Raw genomic sequence first — 22017 nt, 5'->3', positions numbered from 1 at the left:
ACCAAAACAATTTCGCTACGGTTAATAAGAAATATGTCTAAAAAGCCTAAAAACTCCAATACTAAAGACTGTCAGGACTCCGAATTGTCTTCAGAAAACAGCCATAACACGTCTACAAGTTCCAGTGATTTTGACAATAGCCGCAAACACAAATTACGTCGTAGATCTATCCGAAATGTCTCATTTCACTATCAAGCGCTGCCCATGCGTGTTGTAGGCGAGAATAATAACTCTGTGATAATACCCGATATTCCTAGCACTTCTCGGGATATAACTCTCCATTCCGCTCAGATAATCGAAGATAGTTCCGATTCCGAGTTTCACATTTCAAATGATACGAGCAACGATGAGCCGCCAAACAAATCCATCACTTTCGCAGCACGCCCAATAGAAAAACCCGATTTGGAGTTTATTAGAAAGTTGCGAAAACGCAAAAAGCGGCCAAATAAAACATTGTATAAAGATTAAATTTAAAAAAACAACTGTTGACCAGGGCTGCCAAGCCAAATGCGCGGCAATTAGCCAGCACTGCCAGCCGAAAACCAGGGTTGGCTAGTGCATTTTTGGAGTAGTGGTCAATTTTTACGAGCATAACTATTTACACTGATTTTATGTAAATAAAACAAATAAAACGTAGGAAAATTAAGTGCAAAGTGTAAGTAGGACACGTGGGCGGGTGGGTAATATGAAATTCCAGGTATAGCCACTCGCAAAACAGCTGAAAATCGGTGATGATTTCATTTTCATGCTGCGCGTTGTTGTATGGGAAACTTCGTCGTAGGCTTGTTGTTGTTGCTCATCATCCTTTTGTTGTAGCTGTTGTTGTTGTTGTTGCCGCAGCTGCTGCGTCACAAAAAGTGTTTATTTAGTTTGAATTTATTTACATTGCCTTTATAGACAAAAACCGCCTACCATTTTAGGGCATCGAATAAGAAGAAGAACAAGAGCAGCAGCAGCAGCAACAAAAACAACAAAAGCAGGGCAAACACACCTGTTCCTAATTGATTTTTCACATTTCCCACCGATTTTTATAGACTATTCGACTTGAACAACAACTGTGTTTTGGCATTTTTAATCACAGCAATTAAAAATAAAGCAGCTAAGAATCACTAAAAAAAAGAAGAAACAACCACACACATATGCAGGAATAAGACCAACCATAGTACCTAGTTTTGAGTAGAAATTAAAAGTTTAATCAATTCGAACGAACGAAATTTCAAACCTAGTTTGACCACCGATTAGTACACAAATCAAAAAGTCAGCAGTCTAGTTTTCCCAAGACCGTGGAAATGGAGTCGCCACCGATGTTCAATAGTGTGGAAGATGAGTGCAGATATTGGAAGGAACGATCCAAGCAGTACCACAAAGAGTAAGTATTTCAATCTATCATTAAAATGTATGAGATCCCAATATAACCTACGTGTAACCATAATTTGCAGGTGGACAGATGTGAAACAGGAGTACGACGAGTTCGTGGAGCAGTCACGCGAAATGGAAATCGAAATGGACGCCACTCTGGACCAGAAGCAGAGTATAATCAAAGATCTCACAGCCAAGCTCACAATGTTTGAGCGGGAAAACGAGTCCCTTAAGGTGGCTATATCTCAAAAGCATATTTATACCCTGCGTTTTTATCAACATTTCAAGAAAGACTGGTTGTTCATACTTATCTGTTCAGATTTTCACATTATAAGTTGTTTCTGTCATTTTTTATTTGATTAAAACAATCATAGCACCTACTTGTTATTTTAAAAAGACTCATTTAAAATCAATTCAAAAAGAAGAAGCTTATATCTACCAATTTTATAGTATGAAAACTTTGATAAAAACTCGGGCATTATAAAATGTAAACCCAGAAAACCATATTCACATAGTGTTCCAACCACAGCTTAAGTTAGACTCGCATGGCATTGAAATGTCAAACATGGAGAAGCAGCTGGAAACAGTGAAGAAGGATAGGGACACCATGAAGGTGTATCTGCGGCAGCTGGAGCAGAAGAACGATGATCTGGAGCGTGCCCACCGCATACTGAACGAAAGCATAGAAAACTTCGAGAAGATGCTGGATCAGGCCTACGAGAAGAACGCCCTCCTCGAGCTGGAAGTGGATGAGAAGGGTCTGCTGCAAGAGAAGCTGCAGCGGCTGATGGATGAGACGAGAGGTTGGTGCTTGTTGGCCAACCCCCTAGTCTATAATTTATACTTATCCCCCTACATCTTGCAGATCTCAAGCAGGAGCTGAATGTGAAGTCACGCTTTACCCCAGTGGTCAATGGAACGAGCATTTCCACGGCCAGCGACACCACCAACACGGTGAACAGCTCGATGAACTCGTCCGCCTCGCTGCCAAACGGCATTGTGGCCAACGGCGATCTAACGAACCACGACAATACCGTCACCACAAGAGCCACCAGCATCAGCGTGAACGCCCTCAATGGCAGTTTAGTTAATAGAAACGAATATAGCCAGCAGCATTCGCTTAAAAGTAAGATACTCAGTTCCATTAAGAAAACGAGACATGTGCTAAAACTATCAAAATCGAGTCGCCAAACGTTCAAGCCTTGCATTTAATTTTGTTTTTCCAAATGTTTTTAACATGTTTGTCACAACGTTAGCAGGATTAAGTTTCTCATTAATTGTAATTGCATTGTAAATTATTAAAATTAAGAGCACAAAATGTGACGAGAGTTTGCGACATTTCTTGTAGGCGAATTGTTTACGTTTCGTGTGCGTCTGTAGTTAAGTAGTTGACCAACTAACCTCTCGACTAACCTGCTGTGTATGTGTGCTTCCTCTTGCAGATCCCGAGAACCAAATCAATGGCAATTCCATGAACCCCAGCTCCCGCACAACGGCGCTCAACATTGTGGCCGACATGTTAAGAAAACTAAACGTAAGTCCTTCCGAAAACTTTGAACCCAGCATGTCAATCCCCCATTCCCATGTTTTGTCTTTATTTTCCCTGTACCAACACACACCTTCACCTCCACCTCCAGCTTATGTGTTTTTCCGTATGTTTTTAGTGGGACAAGGCCCTGCTATGTCCCGAGTGCGAAAAGTTTCGCTGTATTTGCGTGCGCCCGGCGACTCTGCAGCCGCCGCCATCGGCCAGCGAGTCAAGTCTCTTTCGCCGCGCCTTTGGCGGCAGCAGCAGCTCAGTGGCCGCCAGTAGCGTCCAGTCCACGCCCGTCAGCGATTGCAGTTCCTCCGGCAGCCTCAATGCGGGCTCAAACATTTTCAAGCGCTTCGCCGAGCGCATGCGCAACTCGCCGCACGCCAGCCTGCCGCTTTGACATTGCCCTACGATCCATAAGGCTAATTTTAGTTGCCCTCCGCTTGCATTTATTAATTGCATTGGTTAATAAATACAAAATTTATTTGTACCTTATTTTACAGTCTTTTTGTTTGTTAAGCACTCGTACTCTTTTTTTCGATAGCACTTTTCTTACTTGTAACAATATTTTGAAAGATAAGTCATGGAAATCCCATATGAAGTGATATTTCTATCGATTATGGGCTATGATATTAAGTGGAAGACGAGTACTAGGATATGTATTACAATTTTTCTGTGCAATCTTGGCAAAAGAAATCATCTTATTGTAAAACAATGAGTACTTGTTGATGCTTCCAAAAATTTTAAAAAAATAAAAAGCGTACGATAAGTTAAAGCTCTTTAGTTTCAATATATTTAATATAATATTTTTTTGCTTGTTGATTTTTAAACTTTTTCCTAATCCTTTGCCTCTTTTATTTTTACAGGCCATGGAGACGAAGCTAAAGACGTACCGCGAGAACGGCCAGCCCATGCCCCAGCGGCTTCGCTCTGCCCCGCAGTCCACCCATCCGGCCCTAGCCGGACTGCCTTGCCTCTCGCTGGATGCCGAGTGATGGGAATCACAGTCTCCTCAGACTCAGACCGAGCCTCTTTCTCATCCTCAAATGCATGCCCAACCCAAATCACCAAGGGCGGCGCACTGTTCAGTTGGCTTTACGTTTACGTTACGTTACTTTAATGTTACTGTTAGCATTAATTTAGCTTCTGCTGCCTCTTTATTTATTTGACCTAACTTGACTTTGTATAAACCATTTGCGATATTATAAATTACACAACAGTTAATGTTGTCGTTTCGAGCCCAACATGTAACATGCCTTAGTACGAATTAAGAGTATACACCTAAGCTAAGTCCCCACTCGGTTCACACTTCGACTTCAATTGTTAACAGCAACGCTATTGTTTTTTGGCATACAATGTGTTTAGCGAGTAAGTTTAAAGAAGATCACCCCCAGCAAACAAGCGAAGAAGCTCTGTCCAAGTATTATACTTAAATCGGACAACAAATACTCGTAGCGTTTAGGAAAAAAGACAAGATCTAAACCGAAAAATACAACCGATCACCTAGTTATAACTAAAACTATCCCAAGAGCTATTTTCTGTTTATATTTATGAGCGAATATAAATTTGTAAAAAACGCAAAATATTGTTAACGGCAAACTGTATAAAGCATAACAAAAATCCAACGAACAGGCAAGAAAATATATGTATATGTATGAATAAAGAGCAACATAATTAGTTTAATAGAAACGCACCCACACGCACTTGTCAATGTCAAACGTACGCAGGTATGTTGCAATTAATTAGTTTTAAATAATATTTGAGTTCATTACACAAGGTGAATGCTGCGTCAATTCCTATGCCAAGGCCAAATTCCCGTTTGTGGGAGCTTTCGCAGGGGAATTTCCCCGTTTTTAGACCCATTTCAATGCGGATTTTGCGGAGCTTTACTTCTCCCCTTATGGAGAAAGTCAAGATGATGGGTGGAGTTGGATGCTGGCTGGGGGGTGAATTAAACTGGATCTGAAGAGCCGACCTTGTTGGCGGGAAGGTCCGTTGGCGGTAAGCTAATGAAAGTACTCTGGTTTTCAGAAGAAAGCACGGGTTAGCATCGTCGAGTGAGCCAGCTTGGATGGAAAACTTCACCTCGGATGGCAAATCTCCCACAACAAATGCGAAAAATGGAAGAAAAATGAAAATATGACACAAGCTTTTATCATACCCAAAGCACTTACCAGGGAAAAGGGACAGGGGCGGACTTTCTGGTGTTGCTGCTGAGTGCATTGTTTGCTGCAGGGGCGGAAGGCGGTCGAGCTGGTCCAGGGGCATGGACGTGGGCGTGGCAGCAACCATAAGCGGATTGGGAATGGCACAATGCAATTGCCGTTTGAAATAAAAGTGAGCAGACACAAAGCCAGAATGACATGACTGCACCGAAAAATAATTTAGATGCATTTTTGGAGATCTTTAACTCGATCATAAATTCATACTTATGATATAAATATGGCTAGAAATACCTTTATTGAAAGAAAAAACGTTTTTAAAGTTGATGTTTTACGACATTCTTCAGGTCTCGTAAACAGTAGCGTATTTTTTAAAGAAACTCTTTTTATACTAACACAATTATATTTAGAAATAGGACTCAAATTGGTTTAAGTTTTATAGTAAAATTTTATTAGCCATCCATAAATATTTAAATTTTTTTCTGAATACTCAAAAATAACGTAAAATATATAAGGAGTTATACAATTTAAATTAAAAATTGAGAAATCTTAAGTGGTAAATATTAAATTAATAAATTAACACAATTTTTTCTAAGAGTGTTGGTTGTAGTAGAAGTGGCTATGAAGGTTATCCCTCTCATTTGCCATTTTATTTTTTTCCAAAAGTAATTTGAAGAATCTGCCCCGTTTTTTCTGCAGTCGCCTGATGAAGTCCCGCGAGAGTCCCGATCCCTGGCAGCTAATTAACTGGCCGCGAACACAATTTCCCGGCGAGCACAAAGGCCAACAATCAGGACCTGGCCAACATCGCATCACAATAAGCGGGTCAAGCCCAACTGCGAACCCGATTTTCCCTCTGCAAACAAACTCAATTGTTTCGGCATAAAAAACGACCGAACAGCTCGTAAAAAACTGTATCAAAACACTGGCTTTAAGTGGAAGCTCTCGAAATGCCACAAAAACAGGGTGTAAGGTCTGTTGGCCAAATTAACGCAGTCGTTAAACAAATGGCTTAAAGCCTTCGACATAATATGTATCCTAATTAAAGTCGGTAACTGGTTGAAAATGGTTATTAGATATTTTCGACACGGTAATTAGTCTTAAATTAATTTGACCTCTTTTGGTCTACTTTAACAGGAAATTTTTGAGGGTTATTGGGTAATAACCATATTTTATATTTTTACCGTCCTGAATTTAATTTTCGATAAGGAAATATATCCAACGCATAACCTTACCTTAAACCATTTGTATTTTCCCAGTAAATATTTATTTCCCGATAATAACCGGCAAGGAAACGTAGTTTCAATTCCTTCTGTATCATTATCTACTAATACCTTTCACGGGAAATTTTGGTTTCCATTTAACTCCACATCCTGCGGCACCCTCTAAAATTTTTTGAAGGGGGGTGGCCAAGGTATACGGCATTTATGCTCTTTAAATATTTAAAATACGCGACGCGACGTCGTAATGTAGGCAACAGAACGAGTACACAAACGGAAATAATAATGAGGTGTGTATGCCTTTGTTTTTGGTGCTTTGTGGGTGCCCGAGGGCCAAAGCCAGGACTATCCACTCCGTATATCCCATCCAAAGGGCCATATAGTCCCTGGGCCCAGCCTAAACATCAAACAAAATCGATATATGGGCGGTGTATATGATTTTTGGCATAAACAAGCAACAAGCAGGGCATACAGGACACACACAGGACACACACTCCACACACACACCACACACACACACTTAGAGCAGGCCGGGGGGGCCGTTTACAGGTTTGGTCCTTGCTTTGTTTGAGCGCCGCAGGACGCTCATTTTTCGTAATGAGTTTGTCTATGGTCGGAGGATGGGCAAATACCAAACATGACTACTGGAACCGAATCCTGTTGGCAAAAAACTCGGTATTCCCTTGAAAAATGTTTCCCTTTCGGTTTAAAAATGCGTAGCATCTACACAAATATTTCTGTTTTAATTGCTATGGCTTCAATATGGGTCATAAAGTGGGGCTAAGAAAGGTGAATTGAAAGAGTCAAAGTAAGCTTTGATTATTATTGTGGGTCTATAAATTTCCACTGGTCCAGATTTTAATAGAGAATATTTTTTCATAAAATATTAATATAACTAGACCAACTTGTGGAATTGTAATACCAACAACGATGTTTTTGATTTTTTTTTGATTTATTTTTAAGGGAATGTAGTCGGTTATCTTATTTTAAATATGATATGCATGGTTCTCAAATTCTAGATACATATATAAGTTAAAATAGTATGAAGCTTTGATTCAAAGAAGTCGACTATTAAGTTCTCAAAGATGTTCCATTAAGTAAACATAGTAAAGGAACCAAATTATTGTTATAAAACTTAAATTTTATTTGCAATTTCTAGAAGTTATGATTATTGCTCAATTTCTTTATTTTATATATTTCTAGATGCATAAAATATATTTTATTTTAGTTGTACTGACTGTGTAAAAGCTCTGTGCCCCAAAAGCGAATCAAAAGTTCTGGATCTCAACTGTGAGGGTATATAAGACGCAACAGTTCGCCTTGGTAGGGAAAATCCTTAAGCACACACCCATACAGAAGCGGAAAGGGAAGCGCGTTCACACACACACACACCGGGGAAAATCGTCCTGGGGGTCATGTGTGTATAGGTGTGTGTGTGTGAGAGCTTGTTAGGAGCTGCGCTGTCGTCTGCCATCTGCCATCTTCCTGTTGCCACCTTCCGGTTGCCATTACACTGAGCATTTGCTATAAATAATTTGGTCTTGATTTGAAGTGTGAGCCATGATAATGAAATCCCCTTGATTAGCCACCGATTGGTGGGTATATATATATGATGTATATTCCCCGTGCTATATAGATGGTTGGAACTGCAGCAGATGATGATCAATCAGGCGGACTGCGCTTTTAATTAGCACCCACACATCCTTGGGTCCCTTTCGACCGCACTTCAAGTGCTCCTCATTAGCTCACATTTAGAGATTTAATTTAATTGCATCGAATTGGATTCGCCTGACCTTTCCTTTTGGCCAACTAACGGATGATGTATTCGTGTGCGCAAGTGTCCTCCTGCAATTAGATTAATTGACCTGCTGCTGCTTCACCTTCGCTGGGGAAGCAGCTTTTATTCATATGGATTTGCTCCTTGCGCTCAATGAATTGCCGTCAGTGGCCTTATAAAAATGGCCAGTGAAATGGGCCAGAACCCAAGTGTAAACTGTTTTTTATGACACCGTCGAGATGCTCACCTTTGTGCTGTTTAGTGAATGCCAAATGGCCCCGTCCATTGTCTGCATTTTTCCCCATCCTGATTTACTACCCAGACACACACACATATATGTATAAAAAGGTATGTGGGTGGAAAGGATACGGAATATGACATTCGCATGTGGTCCAGGTCCACAACAAATCTCCGTGGACCATTTTTACAACCTGACCCTGATTCGACCCGAGTCCTAATGGAACTTGCGTAAGTAAATCATGCAAATATATATCATATCAACTGTACAATGGGGCCTGACAATCGATGAAGCATCTCGTTAGAGAAATATTCCAGGCAGGAACATTAATCAGCTCACCCAATGTTGTGGAAAAATAACAGTTGAACTACCCCGAACGATAACTAATATGATATGAAAGAAATGGAAAATGAAAGGAGTTCCAGGAAATGTCTAATTTCAACTAACTGACTGGATTTACTTGGAAAGACATTTGCATTGTTATTGCATATATCTAAAAATGTATGTTTTGAATTAAATTATAAAATCGGGCCGTCAAAAAAGCCTACCAAAAATTTGCCATCTTTCTTTCTGCTGCCACATAACAAAATCCGTATCTGAACACTAATTGCACTGAATAATTAAAAATAAAATCCTCAGTTAATTTACTAATTTCAGCAAAAAAAAAGAAACAAACATTTTATTATTATTTAAAAGTTCACTATAATAAAATCATACAAAATATTTTAATTTGATTTTAATTGGTAGAATCACTTGATAAGAACTAGTGCGAAAAGGTTGAATGTTATTTTTATGGGATTTAAACTTGTTTACACCATATATGTATAAGCAAATTTTATAAAAAACCGCATGCACAATTTATATATTTAAATAATTATTATTAAATATTTAATAAGATTTATTTTAATGGTGACCCTATGAATATAAAATTCGGTCTAGAATCCCAATGAATCTGCAGTGACAAAAGTGTAGCATACATTTTGGGGCAGCAACAAGTATATTCCCAAACAATTCGCAACTTTGTGCTGTCCACCATTTGGGGGAACTTTTCCTGGTGCTCCTGATCCGTTGTAAGCGTAGACCAATTAAGCGTAAACAAATTTGTTACTGTGGAAATATGAGAACCACTAGTTGCCTTTCGCCCAGTCAGTCCGCCACATGCCGCCCATTTGGCCATGGCAAAAAACCCATCCAAAATGAAAGCACCCACCAACCACCATACACCCATCCAACAGAACCTTTGACATTGACAAAGTGGGGGGCTGCTTTTCAGTTCGAAGCGAGCAACGCGGCGTATGTAAATATTTTTGGCTATTGATACGCGACTGGTTGAAGGATGACCCTGATGGCCAACAAACTGTTGCTCGGGCTTTAGAACACGCCGGGGAATTTTTCCCCAGTCGAGACATTCAGAGACAGGCATTTATTTCCCCTGCGCGCAACAGTCTTTTTCAGTCAGTTTTCAGGCTTCTGGCTAGTGGCACCCAACCAAAACCTCTTTTGTCATTAAAGCCAACTTCGTGCTGGCGCCGAACTCCGCTGCTGAGTGGCTCCACAAAATGCTCCAGTCTTCTTGGGGACTTGGCAGCGTGTGCACGTGTTTGACGCAAGGTGTTTTCGGTTCATTTGGTGGATATAGGTGCCTCTGTCTCACCAAAAATACAAAAAAAAACATCCCCTCCATATATCATATTTTTTGGCGAAGTTTCGTAAGTACAAAAAAAGAGAGAGTATATATATAGGTATAGGTATGAAATATATGTAGGTATATGCTATGACAATCTATTATCGTGGCAAAGTGAACGCTCTGCTTTAACGTGTAAATCTCGGCTCTAAGAGGATTACAATGTTTCGAGTAATTATTATCGCTGTGTGTTGTTTGCTCACCATAAACCTGCTGCAGGGAATTAACTTTGTTTCGATCTAACCACGTTTGACAAGTGCTGGGGGAAAAGCGGAAACGGAAGTGGGTGGCGATAGGTGGCGGAGGTGCCGTATAAACTGTTTTCGCCATTTAGTTTTTAGTGTTCGCCCCGCTCTCTTTTTGCCCTTTTCCCATATTTATTTATGCGCTGGCTCACACCTACACACCACATCCACGTGTGTGTGTGTGTGGGCTTGCGGGTGTATGCGTGTGCGGGTTCTTGTGATACACTTAATCCGACATTTACAATTTTTGCTTAAGGATTTATTTATGGATTCAATATGTGTACAACGCTTACATTTCCGAAGCAGTGAGTGTGTATACACTGAAAAAAAATGTGGAACTACTAAAGTTTTATATGTATTTTTAAAAATTGTATAGACACTTGCTTCGAGTTTTTTGTAAAAACAAATAGTGTTCTCATAAGTTTATTCAGGTTGATACATTTAAAATAATGGTCACACTTGGAAAAGGTTGAAAAATTTTTTTGATATATTTTAGAAATGTTTGGATACTAGATGGTAGGTTTTGGGAAACTCATTAAATAAGGTCTTATACAATATTTCCAAAACCAACATCAAAAAAAAAAATTTTTTTTTGGGCATACAATTTTTTTCTTGTTTGTATCAATAGAACATTTTTTCTCCCAGTGTATTTGTTGTGCTCGCATTAGTCTGGTACCTTTTAGAATTCTTTCAGGACCAATCCCTGCTCCAATCCCCAGCACATTTGCATGCGCAAAAGATGCTCCATTGCATACACTTATTTTCTATTTTTTTTACTCGTACATATAACTCATTTTGCGTTGCACACATATAGTGCAGAACTCAGTGCATTACTTCCAAGCTGATCCAGTAAAAGGCCAGCAATACAACAATGCCCTGGTTCTACTTGGGATATAAATTTAAATGGAATCTGAATGCCAGCCGGCAGCCAACACAATCAACAAGCTGACAAAATGTGCAGATTCACAGTTTTTTGAAAAATTCGAAGTTATCCGGGGGAAAGTGCATTCTCAGCTCGAACAGAAGAGCTCCAGGTGTGTTTGGAAACAGAAAGGGATACTCGAAATAATTGGAAATGGCCATGGCACAATCCAGATGAGACTACTGGCATTTTTAATCGCTTCTTTTTATGCGTTTCTTGCATTAAATATTACGAGCTAGTGAAACAGAATTTGAATTGCAGCAGAAAAATGAAAAAGGGGAAAAAAGAAGCTTAATGGCTTTTGACTTAATTAATTTCCAGCTGTGTAGCCTTGTTTGATGGGATGAAAACTAGTGACCAATAAAGTTTTTTTAAGCTGAATTATGAAGCAAATTCATTTCTTTGAGGTTATTCGAATTTTTATTGCGATAATTTGAATATGAGACTATTAATAACAGCTGAATCTATATTTGCTTGGTACCCTATTGGTCAATTTATGTATTGGCTTTTTAAATTTCTGATTTTTAAACACTTGGAACTCCATGTTGCCCGACATTCAGAAAAGAAAAAAAGTTGATTGACAGAATTAAATTATAGATTCCAATTGGTTTTCTGCAAAAAAAGGAATTGTTAATATCTAAAAAATGCATGACTTTTTTGGAGTTCTGTTTCATAATACATTTTTTATTTACACAAGTCAGCTCTAGAATTTTAATATGTACAAAAAACATTTCCTTGCTAACTTCCTTTTCATTTACATTTTTTTTTAAGCCTCAGGTCTTAAAATTTTTGGAATTCTATAGTAAATAAGAATGAACAGCCCAATTATAAAAGGAAATTCAACAAAAGGCCAATTCAGCTAGTATCTTCAAAGTGTTATTTAATTAAAGTATTGTATGTGTAGTTAAGAAATTTGACATTTTGATTGATTTTTTCTAATTGACTTGACACATTTATTTGCCTTATTTTGCGTTGAAACCCAACGGAAATGTGGCAAATCCCTTTAGCTTACATTTATAAATGGTACAAATTGGGCTAAAAGCACATTCAATTGGCTACAGATTTAAAGGGATACTTGAGATGACAGGGGCTTGTGGTTAAATCAAAATCCCTGAGATGGCCGAAATGTATTTATTTCAGGCAATAACTGGGGTTGAGTTGCAGCTGTGGCTAACATTGAGGTAAAATATCTGTTTACACAATTCGGCCAGGACCATTTATCATGACATTCTAATGGCAAATAAATAGAATATATTTTTGTTTATTCTTTCTCCTTTGCTTGGCAATGCTGACTTGTGTAAACCGTGGAACAAAGACAATAAATTGTTTGTGCACCATTGTACAATTGACACTTGCCAGCGGGCATAGGAAATTTATTTGTGCGTCGACGAGTGCTTATAGTAGATTTTGTCCGATCAAATAAATCTTGTTTTTCACATTTCGATTTGAAAATGCTATCCATTGAATTTCATTAACGTTGTCCATCTGCACTCTTCGGTTAAAAATAGAAGCAAAGACCCCACATCCATGTGGACACTGTGTACTGGCACTCGCTTTTTTGGTTTCTGCAGTCATGGTTTCTGCAAACATGGTGACAGCGGATACTTTGCACCACTTGCCACTTTGCTTTGGAAAATGGTGAGTGGCGAATGGCGAACGCCCCCGCCTTTGTTTTTTGGTTCGAGTGGAGGGCAAACATTACCAACAAGTGTGTGGGCGCACTAAGAAAAATATATATTAATAATCATGATTAAACTCTGGGTAATTTTAAGCCCCCAAGTGACTACTTTCAATATAACTTATTGAGTATCAACAGCTTTAAGTTTAGTCTTCGGTCTTAGAAAGTTTTTAATCCAAATGTTAATCTAAAAGTAGGTTTTAAGGTTAGAAAACCTTTGAATATCTTGAGATTAAAACCTACTTGTAGTTTACAATTTTTTTAAATTTTAAAACCTATTTTTAGTTTAACATGCTTGAAAAGAATTTTTGGAAAATATGATTTTTAAAAATTTAAAAATTTGGAAAGAAATTTTTGAACTAAATAATTAAGCGTTGATAGTATACAAACTTTTTTTTAACTTTGGGTTCTTAATTTGGGTTTAATTAGTTTTAATTTTTTACGGATAAAAGAGGGAATTTCCTCTAAGTCCAATACATTATATGCCACTTTCAAATTCAAAATTATTTATAAAATTTAGAGAAGTTATACACTGGCTATTTCTCCCCGTGTTGGAGTGAAAAATAACTAAAAATGTGGCAACAGAGCGGCAGCGGCAAAATCGATATGAAACTCTACATGATGTATAAAGTTGTTGCTACATAAATATCAGATATGCAAATATTTGCGAGGCTGCCACCTGAAATTCGTTCGCCCTCTGCGAAAATGCTTAACTGAAGCGTTGGAAAATTTGATGTGCCACTGGGATTTGGCAAGTTGGGGGGGCGGGATGGAGAGTGGGGGTGGTCTCGATTTGCCTGGCAATATGCAAAATCTCCAAAGGCGCTACCGACTGGCAACAGTCGGCCTGGGGAATAGCTGTCACCTTGGAAGCGGGACCACTTCGAACTCCACCCACCGACCGAAACTGAAAACCTCTCTATATGGCTATATGGCTGCGTTATTAACGCAGTCAGCAAGTGAGGAGCGAACGAAAAGATCAAAAGCTTTAACGCGCCACCGTAAGCATGTGCAAATATTTCAGTTGATTTTATTCCTTATTTTTATCTTATTTCGCTGCCATTCCGGGGCACAAAATAATAACAAAAAAAAATTATTTATAATATTGTATTCGATGGAGATGAGCCCGAAAAGTCCCTTAATGCCAAAAACACAGACAGGCGAAAAGGGAGTGTTGAGCGGAACTTGAGGGTCCAAAAAAACCTGAAGACCCGGGATCTCCAGAAAGGGACAGGCGGCCAACCGTGCTGTCATTTTTTTACCCAACCGCCTTTCCTGTTGCTCCTGCTTTCAGGACCTTCGCTTTTTGGGTCGTTTTCGTTTAACGGTCTTATACCTGCAGCTGTTTATCATAATTTTGTTGATTTGCTGTCTGCTAACAGTAACAATAATAATCATAACAGCAACAAAAACAACGGCCATGGCGGCAAAATCAAAATAAAATAAAAAGGCCAAAAAACTGGGCCCAAAAAGTTCGACTCACCAAGGCGCGCCCAAAAAAAAGGGAAAAAAGGAGACGAAAACTTTTGGCAAGTAAATTTGAATGTCGAAAACTTGTTTTAGTCAACAGCTTCAACAAAACGAAATAAAGGAACAACTTCGGTTTCATTTTTTACATCTGGCTGGCAATGCCCTTAAAGAGCGAAATTATTTTAATCAATTTTAAATGATTTTTTCCCAAAAGAACTTGCCAAAACGTGTCATATAAAAAATGTAAGCAGGTATCTATTTAAAAATTCATTTTTTTCTATAAACAAAAACTGCGGTTTTATAAAAAACATACAATTTTTTTGGTTCAAAAATCTTCAAACAGTTTGTGGTAATAAAAAAATTATGAAATCCTTGAAAAAATATACCCATGCAAACATATTGTTGAACAAAGTAAATATTAAATCATTGTTATGAATATTTAAACTTCAATTAATATAAATGGTTTTAAAAATGACTAAACTCTTAATTCCAAAGAGTTATTAAAGAAATTAAGTATTAAAAGCGACAAAATTGGTAGTTTAAGCCCTGCTAATCCTATAATACTTCTCCCCGACAAGAGTATATAAATATATATAAAAGCAGATAGCAGTAATGTGCATGAAGTCGGGGCAAAAAACTTTGTTTTTTGTTGGACGACCAACGCGGCGTATGCGTCATGTCAAATGGGTCGCAACGCTTTTCATAACTTTTTCGGCAATGGCCCTTCGTTGTCCTTGGCGCCATTTTATAATGAATTGTTGTCACAATATAATGTGGCCATTGTTGTAGCTATAGGTGTGTGTATTTATGTGTGTGTGTGTGGCAATTTAATAAAATATTCAATTGCCTTTTTGGATGGTGTACCATCGGTCCCCATGGGTCGCAAATGACCAGACTTGGGCTGCCAATTAAAAACATGGCGTCATGGCAACATCAACTGCTAACGGCCAGCACGCAAATGTTTATTAGCCGCAAAACGTTGCTCATTAAAAAAGTTCGTCACGGCGTCAAGGCCTCGGGTTTAACCTGGCTGACGGACGGTACTGTCCGCGGGATCTCTCTGCCTGATTAAAACTTTTTGCGAAGCCTACACTCAAAAAAAAAGATTTTAAAATATTTCAAAAGTAAAAATTATTTTAAAAAATATGTAAAACATCGCAGAAGTCTACAATTCATCTGTTTTTTATAAGCCTTTGTTCAAATGATATATCATATTTTAGTTTATAGTAATCACGCAAAGTGAAATAACGCCCATTCTTAGTTTAATTACATATTTTGTAATTTGCTTCTAATATTCTTATTTGTTTATATATTTATACAATTTTTTTTTTTAACTACAAATGTTAAAAACCTATAATTCTTGGCGTTTGTCACAATATTTCTGTGGGTGTTATTTCACTGAGCGTTAAGCACAGTAGAAAGATAGAAAATTAAAAATTTTTTAAATAAATATTACCACCTTTAACATGAGTAATAAAATATATGTATTTGAATGCACTAGTATTTTTTTTGCGTGCACCCGCCATCGATTCTTTCTTTTTGTGGAGTTACCAACTTGGCTTTAAAGTTCCATTAGTTGCATGCTTGTCTGGTTCTTGGCTTAAACTCGTTTGCCGCGAGGCGATAGCCTAATTACGGCTGCCCGTCATCATGGGCATTATCGTTATCATCGTTTACATCGTTATGAATGTCGCCTGATTTTCTTCGTTTTTTTTCCCCTTCCTACTTTTGGTGGCCAGATGTTTCGGTTTTGCCCGTCGGCATTTGCTTTGATCTATCCGTCCTGATTATATGCCAACGATTCGAGTCCTTTTTTATTTGTTTTCGGTGTATGTCTACGGATTGTATCCTTTTTCACACAGGCCAATGCCTTTTATGACTTCATTCATCTTCCTGCCGGGTAGTAGGGAAAAGTGTCCGGAGGAGTTCTCTCTTATATGACATACTATCCTGTCGTATCATAAGCAATGACCATGTGCAACGCGGGCTAAATTGACCGAGTATCTGCAGGTCGCCGCTCATCACTTGACACTGCACCCTAATCAAGGGGTGGAAAATGGGTTACGGGAGAGGGGTTTGTAATATGGGTCGGAAAATGGGGTGGACTTGAGTCAAGTGCGTGGACGTGTGAAACTACAATCCAGTCATGTCCGGAAATGTTGAGTGAAATATATTACCCTAATACCCTACATGTGGGTTTCTGAGCCCAAGTTCTGGAATATAAATTATTTAAAGGATTTCCATCATTTCATATGCAAGCAAAAAGTTCAGTTACAGTTTAGACTGGCTTCTATGAAAAGTTTGTGGAAAAGTTAGAGTTTTTATGTAGCTGTTGATTAATTCACAAGCGCTGTATTATAACTTAATCTAACTTTTACTTTTTACATTAAAATGTTGTTTTAATATTTATAAATATTTTCAACCAGCACTTGCTAAAAATAACATTTTGAATATTTTATTAGTGTTCTAAATCAAATAATATTATATATAATATAATAGCAGTACACATTATTAAAGTTAATTTTAAAAACAATAAAAACTGCCTATTTCTTTCTGCCGAAAATGGTTTCCAAACCTTAGAAACTTTATATTTAATCAATTTTAAGTTGAATAGCTTCTTTCCAGACAAAACAGTAATCCAACTTAAGCAATTCTGTATACCAATAAATTTTAAATTGAATAGCTTCTGCCAAAATCCTATGTAAATAAACAATTTTCCTGTATTACCCTTGGGCTCTTTTCGTTGAAATCATTAAGAGACCAAACATAACCAGTCTTTTGGGAGGCGAGGGAATAACCGAAACAATAACAACGTCAACGGTGATGTTGAGCCCCAGATATGCGAGACAACCCAGCACATCGTACAAATATATAGAACGAGGCAGGCACACGCCATTCGAGTCGGAATACGAAGTCTATATAGCTTGTGCCTGTTGCAATGTTCCATTTAAATAATGCCTTCGTATAAGTAAAAGTGTGTCTGTAAGCCAGGAAAATGCATTGGATTGAGGGGGAGTTGTGAGGAGGGGTTCCCACATGGGACAGGAAAATGAGGAAAATGGGGTAGGGGAACACGACTCCTTGGCTGCGAAAGTTAAGCATGCTGTCACACGTTTCATTTATTATAAAATATGCAAACGTGCTGCCTTATAAATGATCAACATCTTCAATTTAATAATGTCATCGTCATCGTCAGCAAATGGCAGTCGGTGTCATTCGCATTCAGGGCCATGGAAGGGCCCATCAATTGCAATTACCAGCCAGATGACGAACGAAATCAGAGCCCATCCGTGGATTAAAGCTCGATTTTCCCCACAATTAAGGCAAATAAGATTCCGGAAAATTTCCTTAATTGCCAGCATTGGCATGCATAAATGTGCCACATTGTTTCGTGCAGTCCAACCTATGGAACAAAAATGTTTCTGCTGGCTTTAAAACATTGTTGTTCAACCTATCTTAGTTTTGACAAATTTTAAAATATATAAAATGAAGTTTCACAATTTTGCGAGCTATTTTAAATAGTTGGCGGAATTTAAGCTACTTTTGCTTATGCAATGTATTTATTTTAAACTTTTTGTAATACAGAAACCTGACATTTTTTACCTCTGGTTAAGGCATAACCTGCAGTGAACATGCCAACAAAAAACAGCTTTGTACAGCTCGCAGTTGACAAATCATGTTAGTTGCAGTGTCGACAGTCGGAGTATGACAAAGATACAAACTGACAGTTGGACAATGGTACATATATCCGCTTGATGACTACTGCCAACGCCATTTTTGATTGACACTCCTGCAGATGTGCCGCCATTTCCGGCGCAAATATACATATATATGTGCACACAGTGTGTGCAAGAGTGGCGGCCTAAATGGTGTGCAAATTAGATACATCATATTCATACAGACAGAGAGCTAACAGATTATTTATATGTCCCCTCGAAAACCATCCTGCGATTGGTCTATGAATTTTTCAGCATTGAGTTCCGTTCGCCACTGACAACTATGCAAATTGTTACGTTCTCTTTTATATGGAAAAATATTGTGTTCAAAACTATAGTCGCTACCGTTAGTCTATATTTTACACATATAATTTTTTTTAGAAGCTTAACAGAAAAATTTGGATTTACTATTTAAATAAACAATTGTTTTCATTAATATTTGTATGTATTCTAAGATGATTAATCCGAAAACAAAATTTTATAAATATATATTTATAGCAAATTTTTAAAAGCCTTAATGTTAATATGTATTTTAAATTCTATATTTCAATTACTTGAAATATAGTTACCATATTGAATTTGTATTTTTCCATATCCTTTTGAATCCTTTTACTAATGGTTTGGGCACAGCTGTATTTATGTTACTGTGCATGCAAAAGTTGTTGCTTATTGAAAAAGTTTTGAGCATTTGTCGTAATATTATGCAGGTCGCCGGTGTGCTCAGAACCCTTGCCCTCGACCGGCACCCAAATGGGCTTCATCGCAGGGTGGGTTTCGTCATTGTCATGTGGCCCACTCGGCGGCTACGTAACGAGAGGGTCGAACACCTTTGCTTTGCATTTACTGGTGTTCGTGTGACAAGGCGCAGGACAACAAAGCAAATGCTGCTGGATGGGGTCCAGTCTCCGGTCTCAGGACTCCGGATCTGGGTTCCAACAGTTTCAGTGGCAGTGGATTCCTGGGTCGGGGAAGCTCTCCTGTGGACCCTTGACGCGTTGATTGATTGCGTCAGGGCGGAGCGATGGGAAAAAAGAGGGAGCAGAGGAAGTAAAGCGTACAGCAATTGCACATTGGTTTAGAAGGAAATGCAAATTTAAATTTGTTTAGTCACAGGGAAATGGTATAAAAAAAGTTTGCAGGAGGCAAGTTATTTTTAGACATTTTTCAGAAAACTTTTAGCCTATAAATATATTATGAAAGCCATACTTTGGCATTACATAAAGTGTACAACAGAAATTTAGGCTTTCAATTTAAACTTAAATGAGGTATTCATAATAATAAATTAACAATTTTTAATTAAATGAATCTTTAAGACTGTTGGATAAGGTTATTATTAACTCAGATTATAAATAAAACTGATTTTAAAACTAGTTATAATCAAGATTTAGTCAATTATTTATAATTATATATTTTCACAATTTATTTATTTGCCTTATTTTGAATAATTACCTGGTTTAAAAATTGTTTCTGCTTTTCATTATTATCAACAAAAAGAAGAGGACATATTTTTAATAGGTTCCAAAATGTGACTGCCTTCTTCTCACCTCTTTGAAATAAGGTATAAAATTGAACCACAATGGTATACCAATATCGCAAGCCCCATAACTATTAAGCCATTAAATTTTAAAACCACAATGCAAGTTGTACTAAAATCAATCTTATTTGCCCTTAGCTCGTTTGGGGATTTTTATTTTATGGCCCCATACCGGCATTGTGACAACCTTTCAGTCAGTGTAATTTCGATTTCCCTTTATTGTCCGCCTTCTTTGTCCTATATATGGGATATTGGACGGGGGTACGGGGAGGTCCTTCGGGTCCTTAGATGGAATGGTGGGCGGTGTGAACTGTGTGTGTATACAAATCGAGAGGGCAATGGCAATGTAAATTGTTGACGCGCTTTGAAAGGCTTTGGCTGCTCGAGTGGCTGTTGCCTGTTTGCATAAGCCAGCCGAGCGGCCAAATCAAATGAATCGAATGCCAAAGTGAGTGGCTTTAAAAAAATTCTTTCTTTTTTTCTCTCCTTTTCTTTTTTTGTTGCCATAAAATGTGTGTGCTGGTAGTTGTTGGATAAACAGGCGCGACCCCGATGGCGACGTGTCGAGCATATTAAAGTTGGCGGCCCCATCGACCGCATATTAAATTACGGCCCACAAAAATGTCTCGATTAGGCGGCAGGCGTGTCAACTGGAGCTATATGGCAGGTGGATTTGGCTCGATGGGTCCTGTCTGTGGGTCCTAGAGTTTAAGCCCGGTCAACCGCAACAAGTGAACGCCCCTTGCAAATTGTTGCGCATACGCCATGTTGCCAACAACGTAAAAGTTTCCATTTTTGTGGGTCATAAACGTAAAATATCTTTATTGTGAATGACGCTTTGAGGTTAAAAATAAATCTGTGCCCGGCCACACGGCGTATGCGTAATGCGTAAATTTATATACCCGCTGTCTGCTGCGCGGGTATATCTCTGTGTATTTTGGTTGGTTCTTTTTTCCAGCGGTGGTGGCTTTTATAGCACTGCTGTTGTGTCTTTGCTTTAATTTTCCGAGCCTTCGTTCTTTTGTTTTTGTAGTCATTTGTGAAAATATTGCCTAACAAAGCGTTAATAAATGAGGCATTTAATTAATTGCGAGGCCAGGTCTGCTATTTAATTATGTAACCTTAGCACCTCGGGCGCTCCAAGGACTTTAATGGAATTTAAAGAGGCTCACTGCAAAGGCCTTCTGTCAGCACATAAACCGTGAAAAAAATACTTTATAGTATACATGAAAAATAAAACCCTTAGTGTCTTAAAAATGTTTACTGAAAAATATATTTGAACGGTGTTACTTTATTATTTTAATAAGGAGTAATGGTTATATTTTACCTCTTATTTAAAAGGCCACTAATGGGATCATTTAGAAAAATCTTTAAAAAGATAAGGTCTATTGAGGGTTTATATAATTTTCTTCAAAATGCGAATACCCACATATTTTTTAAAGTTAACACCTATTAAAAAATATTTTTTTTATGTAGATTATTCACACCAATTCATAGGTTTGTAGATTCTGATGAGCAGATTTTACTAAATTCTCAAACAAACTTTTTTAAAAATTCTGAACTTTACCATGAGTTAATTAATTAAGTCCTGGGCAATTTTCCCAGAGTGTATGGCTTTGTAAATATGAGCGACACAAAAATAAATTGAATTGCATATAGAGACAAACAAAGTGAGGGGGGACGAGCGGGGTAAGCCCACTTGACAGCTGGTCACAAAAGTCAGGCAGACAGAAGGGGTAAGGGTTTTTGCTTTGTTGTTGCCTTTGGCCCAGGGGTTTGGGGGTAATAAGTGCAGACGTCAACACTCGACTCGATTGTGTTTGTGGGTTTGCTTTGGCAAGGAAGTGAGCGAGTTTGCTGCCACAATAAACAGCAATAGAACAGCTACCAAAAAGCAATGTTTACTCTAAGTCACACAAATAGAGATACACAGAAAGAAATAGGGAATTTAAAAAACGTTGTTTTGTTTGTACTTGCACCTTAACCTATCCTTAAGTCATCAAGAATAAATTTTTTAATTTTTAAAAAAAATTTAAAAACAATAAATATCTCTTAGCTCAATACAACAATTTAAAAAAAAGTCCTACGACATTTTGGTTAATTTATGTATTCAGATATTTTGATTGTTTCTGATGTGTTCTAAAATGTATAGTTTTTTTTATATTTGAATAGTTACCTTTTGCAAAGCAGAACCACCAGAATCTAGTTGTCATTCAAGTCTTGTACTAGAATTCTATTTGTTAGAATGTTATTATTTAGTCACTTTCAAAGTACCTTCTTATAGATAAGGTATTTGATTAATTAACTTACTTCTGAAATGGTTTAGATGATAAAACAACATTTACAAAAAGTTTTCAAAGTAGCCCAAAACTTCCCGAAAGTAAAAATCAGATTATGATTTTTGACCCAGTGCAGTTTTCACTTGCCAGCCGGTGAAATGTTTTCCACCAAAATCGTATACAAACACAGCAGCACCAC

The 22017-nt window shown here is 37.9% G+C and overlaps 2 protein-coding genes across 4 annotated transcripts; both read left to right on the top strand.

Annotated features, from left to right (window-relative positions):
* Positions 1 to 33: 33 nt before the first annotated feature.
* On the top strand, positions 34 to 1119 carry LOC118877453 (uncharacterized). The gene is made up of 2 exons (XM_036816394.3): positions 34 to 655; positions 1035 to 1119. The coding sequence occupies exon 1, from the start codon at positions 34 to 36 to the stop codon at positions 466 to 468; it is 435 nt and encodes a 144-aa protein (XP_036672289.3). The 3' UTR covers positions 469 to 655; positions 1035 to 1119.
* On the top strand, positions 1082 to 4586 carry nudE (Nuclear distribution protein nudE). 3 transcript variants are annotated; one of them, XM_017078562.4, is made up of 6 exons: positions 1082 to 1369; positions 1440 to 1593; positions 1889 to 2162; positions 2225 to 2485; positions 2802 to 2893; positions 3760 to 4586. In XM_017078562.4, exons 1-6 carry the CDS (start codon positions 1290 to 1292, stop codon positions 3886 to 3888), a joined length of 990 nt encoding a protein of 329 aa, XP_016934051.3. In that variant the 5' UTR covers positions 1082 to 1289; the 3' UTR covers positions 3889 to 4586. The 3 variants fall into 3 exon arrangements, with proteins under 3 accessions (XP_016934051.3, XP_016934049.3, XP_065721140.2); XM_017078560.4 differs by lacking the exon at positions 3760 to 4586 and adding an exon at positions 3024 to 3388; XM_065865068.2 differs by lacking the exon at positions 2802 to 2893.
* Positions 4587 to 22017: the final 17431 nt, after the last annotated feature.

This window comes from Drosophila suzukii, chromosome 3 (assembly GCF_043229965.1).
Source record: "Drosophila suzukii chromosome 3, CBGP_Dsuzu_IsoJpt1.0, whole genome shotgun sequence".
NCBI classification, from domain to species: domain Eukaryota; kingdom Metazoa; phylum Arthropoda; class Insecta; order Diptera; family Drosophilidae; genus Drosophila; species Drosophila suzukii.
This window is presented reverse-complemented; position numbering and strand designations above follow the sequence as displayed.

Excerpts from the sequence above, each read along its gene's own strand:
- LOC118877453 (XM_036816394.3), top strand. The coding sequence starts at position 34 with ATGTCTAAAAAGCCTAAAAACTCCAATACTAAAGACTGTCAGGACTCC.
- nudE (XM_017078560.4), top strand. The coding sequence starts at position 1,290 with ATGGAGTCGCCACCGATGTTCAATAGTGTGGAAGATGAGTGCAGATAT. Across the intron at positions 1,370-1,439 it reads TCCAAGCAGTACCACAAAGA|GTGGACAGATGTGAAACAGG; the intron begins GTAAGTATTTCA and ends CATAATTTGCAG. Across the intron at positions 2,486-2,801 it reads CCAGCAGCATTCGCTTAAAA|ATCCCGAGAACCAAATCAAT; the intron begins GTAAGATACTCA and ends TTCCTCTTGCAG.